The sequence below is a fragment of the Monopterus albus genome, unplaced genomic scaffold, assembly GCF_001952655.1.
Source record: "Monopterus albus unplaced genomic scaffold, M_albus_1.0 scaffold87.1, whole genome shotgun sequence".
Classification (NCBI taxonomy): Eukaryota; Metazoa; Chordata; class Actinopteri; order Synbranchiformes; family Synbranchidae; genus Monopterus; species Monopterus albus.
Window position 1 is genome coordinate 424,705 of NW_018127967.1, and position 11,236 is coordinate 435,940.

Below are 11,236 nucleotides of genomic sequence, written 5' to 3' on the forward strand. Positions count from 1 at the left end.
CTGCTGAATGATGAAACTGTTTTGATACATTTGGGTGAATCTGAGCTCAGAGAATGCTCTTTAAGGTAGTATTCATTGTTGTTCTTCAGGTCTGGTCTTACAAAGCATTGACTTCTTTAGTCCACCTCCACAGTCTTGTGATTTTTAAATCAATGACTTGGTCCCACCTGTTATATACAGTGCAATATATCTTAAGACTCAACTACAATTTCTGTCCGTAAATGAATTTCCATAACACAAACACACACATTTTTCTGCCATTTCCATGCAGCAAAGCCAGCCTAGTCACTAACAGTCTCTTCCATCATCAGATAATTCAAGTTATTGTTAAGGTGGAGAAAATATAAATCAAACACTGTCACATGGGTAACCCTTTTGTTTATAGTAGTAGGATGACATAAGTGTTAACACAGGCACACACATATACACAATGATGGATAAAGGGCAAACTCCACAGGGGGGAACATTTGACTCCTCAAAATAGCAGGAGGAGCCATGTGACCTGGAAACTATTCCCAGTAATGTCCCTTTCTTAGGCTGACTGCATAGACACAAATAGTGGCCTTGAAAGAGTTGATGAGTAATTTTAGTGACACTGTAAATGGGTTTTCCACTCTGTTAGGTCACTAATATCAGCAGGATGTGCAAGGTGAGATTCAGTTTAGAAACAAAGATGGCTGCTATTGTGTAGTATATTGTATAGTAAAACAGTCCTCTGATTGGTGTTTAGCTATAAACAAGTGGGTTTAAGCCTTGGATGTGCTGTTTATTGTGTCTGCTTTTGTGTGTTTGTAGAAAGTGAACGGATCTCCTTTTATGACCAATGATGCGGGCTTTGCCTTGGCCTATGCCGTCATAATGCTGAACACTGACCAGCATAACCACAATGTCCGCAAACAGAACATCCCCATGACTGTAGAGGTGAGTAGTCTCTGTCTCGTTCTCAAAGTCACACATTGGTTTCTGCTAATTATAACACAGCTCCTCACAAAGAAATCATACTGATCATACTGGTTTGATAAGTTTAAAGTTTATTAGAATGTACAGGGGCTCTACACCTGCATTTATTTTTAGGGGCACTGGTGCCCAAAAAGAAAAAAATTTAGGGGTAGGAACTAGGAGATAAATTTTGCAATGTCAGATGTACTCAGGACCTGCCTGAATGCATGAATGTTAGGCTTTATATTTTATCCAATCTGTGCCTAGTATTAAATTGGTTTTTGGTGTGTACTGGATTCACTGGGAGCTGTGGTCCTCTGCTGCTCTGCTCCTTCTCACTGCCTGCACAGTTTCTAGTGCTGCATCCACAACACGTTGAAACATTCAGATTTTGATTCTAACTTTATTTCTCCTGAGATTTTCAGCTACACATTTATGCTTTTTTTTTAACATCACTGTCTGTCTACATCCCTGGACCTGGGCTATTGAGAATGAATCTTTCAGTGCTTTATGCACCATGAATGAAATTTCATTCACCTTAATTGTTAATTGTATTTTGGGCCACAGTGAATTAGGGCTGGACCCAATTATTCTTCTGATGATGAAGAGGAAAGAACATGGAGACAGCTTGGTGCTATAGCTGGTTTTTACGTTTCTGAAAACAGAGCAGATCTTCAGATGAGCCTATGCATTGCTCGACTAGGCAGACCAAATATTCTAAATCTAAATGGTGACTTTCTTGCCTGAAGAAATATCAAAACTTAATAAAGTAGCATAAGAACAATCCTAGGACGAAATATTCACAGATTCAAAGTTCTTGGATCAATAAATAAGCAAAGCATTGTTAAAACACAAACGCTGCCTCTTTCTAACCGTAGTAAGGCAGGCAGACAACAAGCTACAGTCTAATTTTCATCTAAAAGAACCATCTGTGGTGAAACAGTGTATGTGCAGCCTGCTGCAAGATCGGGACCGTCTACAAAGTGCAACACCCACAAGGGGTGCAATAAAGTTTCACATTTTTCCAAACTAAGTGTTGTGGTATAATGAACAGAAGACCAGTGATGCATTAGGTGATTTTGGTGACAGTAGGCTACCATAAGAGTGAATATTTTGTAGTATCTCCTTTCAGTGTTGCACTATGTAGACGGTCCCTGCGCCCTGGTCTCGTTCATTGTCATGGGTATGTCTGAATGAGGCCCTGACCCGAAGCCGTTACTGCTGATGAAGCAGTAGTTGCCTATCTCATGTCCTAAAAGGGTTGTATTGTGCAAACATGATGCTGCACGATCTCAGCCGAGAATCGAGATACAAGTGCTCATCCACTGATGTCAGGTCATTTTAGGTGTTAGGCATTTTGTTTTGATATTTACTGTATTTCAATTTCTCTGCAAAAGCCAGGATGGTGGAACAAAGCCACCACCAACATACAGTACTTGCTTTGTTAAGTAGTCAGAAAAATAGACTGAAATTTGAGAAATACTGAAACCAGAAATACGTCTGGTGTGAGAAAGTGGCTGGGCTAGAATCATCTTCATCATATCCTGTTTTCTAATGGTAGTTACACCGTAATATCACAGTGAATTTTTCACTCCAGTTTTCTACAGTTCTGTCAGCAGGATTTTTTGTTGTCACAGCAGCATCAGAATGAAAACATTAAAGATCAGGAAAGCAGCACTGTTTTTATATATCTATTTTTTCTCTCACTGAGACATGTCACCATTTGTGTCTGATGGTATGACATTCCTCTGTGAGCACTAGAATTTGCACTGGTGCGACTTGGCAGCTCAGAAAGCCCACAGCCAACAGCTGTAGCCAGTGGTGGTCTGTCTGAGAGGTGAACTCATCCTAAACAGGCGGTGAGGGGGCAGGGGAGGAGAGGGCCCTCTTTCTGTGTCTCTTCATCTGCCTTCCTCGCCGGTGTTTTTTCTGTCTTTGACTGACAGCAGCTGAAGACTACACAGAGTCTCTGGGGCAGCTTGTGAAGAGATTGTGGGTGGGCCACTCTCACGGACAAACAATAGTCGGCACTTGGTTTCTCTTTCTCGCCATCTCCCTCCCTTTTATGAATACCATTCATAGTGGAATGGAATTGATCTTTCTTCATTTAAGTCATCATACAGCCGGTGCTATGTTGTTTAATTTATTGCTGCTACACATTCCCAAAAGGCCAGTTGCGGTTTGGTTAAAAAAAAAAAAATTAAAAAAATGAAAGGCTTGTTGACCTCCAGACTCTGAGGCTTCAACACAATAGTTTAGAGAGGACCAATAAAAGTGGCGCCTAGCACTTCAGTTACACAGGAGATTGCAATCTGTAATATTCACCACAGCATGTGTTGGCAGTGGGGTTATTTTTGAAATGAGAGAAGTATTTCCAACATGACTATGTGTAAATCAGATCGTATTCCCAAGGATCTGACAATGAGATGAGGTTTTGAGTGAAAACACAACATGCTGCTCAACTTGGCAGCTGGTGTGTGAGCTGTTGTTACCACTGTCAGCTCTAAGAATTGATTTCTGAGAGCGAGTGACTATATATGTGAATATGTGGCACAGTGCGTGTCCCTGATAAGTAGGGGCCTGATCCTCAGTAGTCTTCTGCTCCTGGTGTCTGTCTCTAGTCTGGTGCTAGTTTCTCTGTGTTCTTGCAGAGAAACGTCTAACTCCCAGAACCACCAGCAGGGCAAACCCTGCCAATCAAGCCGTGAAACTGAACCTTGAGGCTGTCAGTCATCGCCAGGTGGTTATGTTTATTTACAGGAGGCCCCTGGCTCTAATCCTTATTTTCCTAACGCTGCAACTAAAGTGTATCAAGTGACACATAACGTGTATGCTTCCACCCTAGGCCCTTACAATTGTTGACTGGATGCTCAGTTAACGAAGTGCTGAAAAACAGAGGCTTGGGTGTCTAAGCTAATCTCCTGTGCTGAGATGCATTGACTGATGTGTTGATGGTGGAGATGGAAAATGACCGTGTGTGTGTGTGTATATACATATACATATATATATATATGTATATGTATATGTATGTGTATGTGTGTGTATGTATGTGTATGTGTGTGTGTCTATGTATATAGACATACACACATACATATATAAATATATAGGGTGTTTGAATAAAGTTTCTGCTACGACACAAAGGTTAATTATTCACTAACTACTGAATTCTTTAAACAGCAATTCAAGAAAAATCTGAAGGGAGTAAATGGAAACCAAGACTTTGACCAGGCCATGTTGGAGGATATCTACAATGCTATCAAGTAAGATCACTCGACCACCCACAAAAACAAATGCATCATCATGCTTCCTTATTCTCTAAACCCAGTGTTAGTTACCTCCAGGTGGTAATTTCATAAAGGTCCTTGCACCCTATAAATTCTTTAGAACAGGCATATAATGATCAAAGCTCTTTACTGGAAAAGAAAACTACTGGTGGGTTCAGACTACATGATGTAGTAGCCCCACCTGACACACTGTTGTTAATGAAGTCTGAGGACCGAAACTTTAGTTAATTTGAGTTGAAGTGTGTGGGGCGCATTGCTTGCATGTTCCAGTAATGTTAGTTCTAAAATGTTGTATCTGACTGTGGGGTGTTACACACTAAACAGTGGCTTTAGTATGTGGGAAATTGTTCAGTTTTCCTTTTTAAAGACTTAGCACCATCACACTTGATGCACATGCTGTCACTACAGTTAGCTCAAGTAGCTAGGAAGTGAATCACCATGTAATTGGCAGGTTGTGATTTTTAGAAAAACATAATGGTGCATTTTTTAATTGGTTAATACATCCATCACTTTAAGTGATTAATTATGATTTAATATTTTTCTAGGAATTGGTATATATACCTAGGAAGTACTGATTTGAAGTTTGTAAGCCTTTTTCTTTTCAGCTGACACTAGTGAGCTGCTGTTTTTCCTTTGTAGGAGTGAGGAGATTGTGATGCCAGATGAACAAACAGGTTTAGTGAAGGAGAACTACGTATGGAGTGTTTTGCTGCATCGTGGTGCCACACCTGAGGGTGTTTTCCTCCACCTGCCACCTGGCAGCTATGACCATGACTTGTTCACCATGACCTGGGGTCCCACAATTGCTGCCCTCTGCTATGTTTTTGACAAGAGCCTGGATGAGAACATCATCCAGAAGGCCATCACTGGCTTCAGGTACACAAGTTTTAAATAGTTAGCAGCTAACATGGTGGAACACAGAGATATTTTGAACAAGGTTTTAATGCCACATGCCATGAAACAGCCTTGATTTGTCCTCTATAACTTGTCAGTTTAACCTTTTTGTTCTGGAACAAAATGTCCGAAGCCACTGGAGTTGTTTGTAGTTGTAGTGGGTTTTGTTAGTCTCCGGCCACTGTGGCTTACCTTTCCAGCCCACAGTTTTGCTCACTGGGCTGTTTTTCCAGACTAAAGGTTCATTTTGCTTTGAACAAGTATAATTTCAAAATGGCTGCACACTATTTAACTGACAATGCTCTGTCTCACTCAGTCGAACTTTCCCTGAGCCTGATTACATGAACATACTGTAGCACTCCCTAGTCTCCACTTAGCTGCTGTGAAACTCTATCTCCACAATGGCTGGTTTGACTATTTCAGGAGTTTGTAAAGGTGCCAAGTTGTGCATTTAAACCACTCTCCCTAGTTCTCATACCAAACGGTTTTTCTGAGATTACGTTGAGGTGAAATAGAATGAAATTTGCTAAATGTGTATCTACTTATCTTCAGCAGCAGAACATGTTGCTATCACTGCCCTCTGTAAGAATGCAGTATACATATGTTTGTATTTGTTTGTGAGGTTATAAGGTGTTTAGTATGTGTTTCTGTCTTTGCAGGAAATGTGCAATGATCGCAGCTCACTATGGCTTCAGTGATGTTTTTGACAATTTGATCATCTCCCTCTGCAAGTTCACCACTCTGAGCAGTGAGGTATGGCATTTTCAGAAAAAGCTAAGTCTGTGGCGTCCTGGTGTGCTATTTGGTCCGGCTTGTTTTACCAATATACAGTGTAGAGATCAAACTAATTGATCTAAAACTTAATTAAATGATGTTAAATGTCGTTTTTCCACACCTGAATGTTATTCACATCAACTATAAGACAGAATCCTATCTTTAACTACAAAAAGACACCTTCAATTATAACTCGTTTATTGAACTCATATTTTTGGTAATGGTGATATCCTCCTTGGATATACTGGATATGTTGTCTTTGTTTTATTTGATTTATTGGCGAATTTATTTCAATAAATGGATAAGAAAATAACAAGCTCTTATTTACATAATTTTTTTTTTTAGCTTTGTCAAAAAACAAATGTACCATCATACATCCTCCTCCTCAAATCCAATCTGTAGGTGAGCAGAGCAGTTATCACCACACAATACTCTGAAACTTACAACATGGCAACAACAATACATCGATCCACATCTACATACATGTACACCAGTATACATTTTAAACAAAAAAAAAAATCAGTGCAAAAAACAGACTGTTCTGTTGCTTGAGAATTTTTCACTGTGGATGCTAATCAGTGTATTATAAGTAGAGATTTAGATTGTAATGAATATTTTCTTACAATTAAAAGTGCTGGATCAATGTCCAGGGCATCTGGAGATCCTGAAAAGTCTTAAAAAGAGCTGAATTTAGTTCCCCGGCTTTAGGTGGTATTCACTTGGTGGTGTGGGCTGCAATGTTAGTTACTGTATCTCCAGGTCATAATGTGACATATATGTAGCTCCTGAGTTGAAAAGAAATTTAAGACACACACACCACTAGGCCTTGTTTTATTGTCATGTCAGTTGCTGATGAAAGTCGCAGGACCAAAACACTGTCTATAAAGTTCAAGTCCTGGGCAGTGTGCCGGAGACTTAGGGTTTGTTTTTTTTCAACTGATGTTAGTTTTTTGGTTGTTGTTTTGGTAGACTTTCAGTCAGCACCATCAAATTTGCAGCTCTGTCACTACTACTAGCTACAGTAGCTAGGAAGTGCATCGTCTTATAATGAGTCAATGTTGACTTTTAGAAAAAACTGGTTAATCCATCCATCCATTCTCTCCTAATTTATAAAAATGTGACCATGAAAAAGTTATTAAATTGTATTCTGTTTGATATTTAAAAGTCTTAAATATACTTAGTCTTCAAAAATTATTCAGACCCATTTCTTTTTTGCACACTTTACTGTGTTGTAGACCTAAATGGATAAAAATACAGTTTTAGCCAGTCTACACACAATAACCCATAATGACAAAGTGAAAACATGTTTTTAAAGTTTTTTTTGTAAATGGTATATAATAAAAAGCTGAAAGTGTAATTTTATAAGACTATTTAGACCCTCAGTTCAACACTTACACCTTAAAGTTTCTGTGGAGATCTGTACAAGCTTTGCACAGCTAGATTTGGGAAGTTGATCCCATTCTTCCTGGCAGATCCTTTCTGCTTCTGTGATGGTCGACCTTCTGGCAGGTTCTTCCATCACTGCAGAGAGGTTTCTGAAGCTTTGTCAGTGGCTGGGGGGCTCTTGGTCATCTCCCTGATTAGGGCTCTTCTTACCCAGTTAATACATTTGTTAATACACTTGCAAAAATTCTAAAAACATGCTTTCATGTAGTCATTTGGGTTGCTGAGTGTAGGTTGATGGCTGAAAATAGCCATTTTATCAGTTTAAAATGAAATCTATCATAAAGTGATGGGGTTTGAATGCTTTCTAAAGTCAGTTCATGAAACCTGCAGAAACCCTAGTATACCTTTATAGCTTTTGCTTGTGCTAAGTCGACACAGGTAAGGTGATATGAGAGTATAAAAAGAACAATAAAAAGATAGCATTTTTATTTCAGAGTTTGAAGCACACATTGTATTGTCAACTTTTTTTGTGGCTTTTTGTTAATATCTCATTAACAAGGACATGTACTTTTAGCTGAGTGCTGGTGTGTCCTCTCCCTCTGCAGTCTGTGGAAAACCTTCCTACAGTGTTTGGCAGCAATAGTAAGGCACAGACAGCAGCCAAGACAGTGTTTGACCTTGCTCATCGGCACGGCAACATCCTGAGGGAGGGCTGGAAGAACATCATGGAATCCATGCTGCAGCTGTTCAGAGCTGAACTCCTGCCCAAATCCATGGTCGAGGTCAGGACTCCATTTCTAAAGTCCAAACACTCTTTTCCATTCTGTCACTGATTGGTGACTGCTTTGTGATAATACTGCACATACCATATCATAGGGTTGCAGTTTCTCTTTGAAAAAAGCAGGCCGCATTCTACATGTTCCACTGCCACCTACTGTTCAGTGCTCAAACACTCTGCTTGTTGCCTCAGGTGGAGGATTTTGTGGAGCCGAATGGGAAAATTTCTCTTCAAAGAGAGGAAATGCCTTCAAATCGGTATGTATAAAGCTCATTCACCATTACTATAGCTGCATTAGCAGATAATAGGAAATGTTGTCAAGTTTTCTCAGCCAGTTGTTCCAGATCCAGCTACAGTCCTGTGTTTGCATCAGCACTCCAACCACGTTCCTACCTGATTTTTTTTATGAAGTACTCTTTAATTCCTAGAAAGACAGAGGAGTTTTCTATAATAGGAAGAAATGTATTTCATAAATCAATCCTGACCAAGAAGGCCAAAAGCAGAAATTAAATTCTTCTCCTCTGTTGCATATCAGTGGTGAGTCAGCAGTGCTGAGTTTTGTCAACTGGCTGACATTGAGTGGAGCTGAGCAGTCAGGACTCAGAGGCCCATCAACAGAAAACCAGGAGGCCAAGCAGGCTGCTATTCTCTGCATAAAGGTACTGAACACTAAGCATGACGCCTCAACAGTATATGAAGTTATTTTTTTATTATGCATAATAAAACATTTTTTTGTTACATCAGGGTACACATTGTAAGTAAGGTCTCCTTACTGTGTAAAGTGCGATGAGGTGATTTGGCGCAGTACAAATAAAATCTAATTGGATTGAGTTGAATTGTTACGATGTTTTTAAATGTATAGTTTTCAAATGAAAAAGTATTAAAATGCCATACATACCTTGAGATCTTTCACTGTGTTATACCACAGGTTTCTTGCGGCGTGATCACAGAATAGTGTGTAGGGTACAGCCAGGTTCCTGTCTGCATTAGGAAATACAATTAGAACTCATTTTCTTTAATTATAACCCATTGCTTTGTATTAATTATTCTCTCAGTAAATGATTCTAGACATTTTTATTGCATACTGCTTGTAATATATTTTACATGCTACACTGGCCTGCTGTGCACTATGGCTGACTGCAATATTTTTAAATATTACCTCCGCCAAGGAGGTGATGTTTTTACCGTTTGTTTCTTTGTTAGTATGTTTACAGCATAAGTCATCCAGATCCAGGTATTTTTTAAAGGATTCTTCACCCTTGTGAGATGGAGCCAATTTCAATATTTTGGCTTCTAACTCCATACACAATGCCTATAATGCTTGGACATGAATGCATGAAAACATCCACATAAGATCAACCACACACACCAAAGTCTGATCACCATTTAAATATGTAGGGTTCATGGAAAACTTGCTATTGTGAGACAACTATAATGCCACAGACTTGCAGCTAAGATCAAATTCTAGCTGAAATTCTGCTGACTCAGTAGGTGTCAACAGATTTCATGTATCTTCAAGTTACTGAGCTAGATCCTGAAGAAAACCACCATTACTGAAATGTCATTTTTCTTAAATACCTTTAGACTATCAGTATTTGGGGTAGGTTTTCCTGGTTAAGGAATCATATTATGATGGTCAAACTCTCATGGGAAAAATGAGAATACTGCTTTCAGGAGAAAACTGGACTGCCTTGGCTAAGGTTTGCGAGTGCAGTGCGTTATCTAAAAGTCCATATCCAAATAAAAAGATCATTTTAAGAGAATCATAATTTCAAAGCTGATGTCAGCTGTAAAGATTGAACTGGCTTTACATGCTTTGTTTCGTTAACTTTGTTTTTACATTGTTCCTAATGCTCTCCAATGGTTCTAATTTCAGTGTTTTTAGCATCACATGACTTTTCTCTCTTCCTAGCAATGTGACCCAGAAAAGCTGATCACAGAGAGTAAATTCCTTCAGCTGGAGTCTCTGCAGGAGCTAATGAAGGTTATTTCTAACCAGTATTTCTCATCATCATATAGAGTATGCAGTATATTGTTCAGAATTGTCTGGCTGTATATTAACTTGATGTGTTTAACTGAATTTGTTCATGTGCCCTTTGGTTTGTTTGGATAAATGCATCAAAGAAATGGCTTTTATGTCGTGGGTCAGTCATAAAGGCAAAAACAAACTAGATAAACAAGATTCTCCTCATCAGGCTCTGATATTAGTGACCCCAGATGAAGAGACTTATGATGAAGAGGATGCTGCCTTTTGTTTGGAGATGTTGCTGCGTATTGTTCTGCAGAACCGGTAGGAAGGAGGATTTTCAGTAGAAGAATTGTACTGTACCTTCATAGCCCAGTCATTTGTGTTGTCAGTTTTAATGACACAATGAACATTTCTGTTTGTGTGAGCAGAGACCGCGTGGCCTGTGTGTGGCAGACAGTCCGTGATCACCTCTGCCACCTTTGCGTCCATGCCAATGAGAGCTGCTTCCTGGTGGAGAGGGCTGTTGTGGGACTCCTTCGACTTGCAATTCGCCTGCTACGACGAGAAGACATTAGCTCTCAGGTACATAGAGTGCACTCAGACACTTGTATCTGGACACAAACACTGCAGCAGAGTTGATGGCTGAGATGGACATTTATGTAGTTTTTAATTAACTGTTGTAGTAGATTTTATCTATATGCTTGTTACAAACAAATTTATATTTGTATATTTAATTATGCTATTGAATAATCTATTGCAATCCTCATGGCCAGCCCTCTGGAACAAGCATGTAAGTTGACTGTTCGCCTCTTCCCACTCTTCCTGCTCTGTCATAGTCGACTTGCTGTTGAGTCTGACATTGCATTTAGTCAACAACATGGAGCATGATGTTAAACAAGTCAGCCAGTGAGTGAGTCTTAGGTAAGACCAGTTCTGAATTACAGAAGATTAGAAAATGGGCAGAAAAAATTGATTCACATTAGATTTGCTATTCATATACAGTGCCTTGCGAAAGTATTCGGCCCCCTTGAACTTTGCGACCTTTTGCCACATTTCAGGCTTCAAACATAAAGATATAAAACTGTAATTTTTTGTGAAGAATCAACAACAAGTGGGACACAATCATGAAGTGGAACGAAATTTATTGGATATTTCAAACTTTTTTAACAAATAAAAAACTGAAAAATTGGGCATGCAAAATTATTCAGCCCC

General features: G+C 39.3%; 1 protein-coding gene across 5 annotated transcripts in view; it reads left to right on the forward strand.

Moving 5' to 3' along the window:
• The window catches only part of gbf1 (golgi brefeldin A resistant guanine nucleotide exchange factor 1), a 104,720-nt gene that overhangs the window by 77,418 nt on the left and 16,066 nt on the right, over window positions 1–11,236 (forward strand). For all 5 annotated transcript variants that reach the window (XM_020607576.1, XM_020607578.1, XM_020607579.1 and 2 more), the window contains 10 exons: window positions 796–921; window positions 4,117–4,199; window positions 4,863–5,099; window positions 5,777–5,870; window positions 7,883–8,059; window positions 8,248–8,312; window positions 8,591–8,714; window positions 9,968–10,039; window positions 10,251–10,345; window positions 10,453–10,606. In XM_020607576.1, coding sequence (XP_020463232.1) covers window positions 796–921; window positions 4,117–4,199; window positions 4,863–5,099; window positions 5,777–5,870; window positions 7,883–8,059; window positions 8,248–8,312; window positions 8,591–8,714; window positions 9,968–10,039; window positions 10,251–10,345; window positions 10,453–10,606 — 1,227 coding nt within the window. The remainder of the gene's footprint in view (window positions 1–795; window positions 922–4,116; window positions 4,200–4,862; window positions 5,100–5,776; window positions 5,871–7,882; window positions 8,060–8,247; window positions 8,313–8,590; window positions 8,715–9,967; window positions 10,040–10,250; window positions 10,346–10,452; window positions 10,607–11,236) is intronic.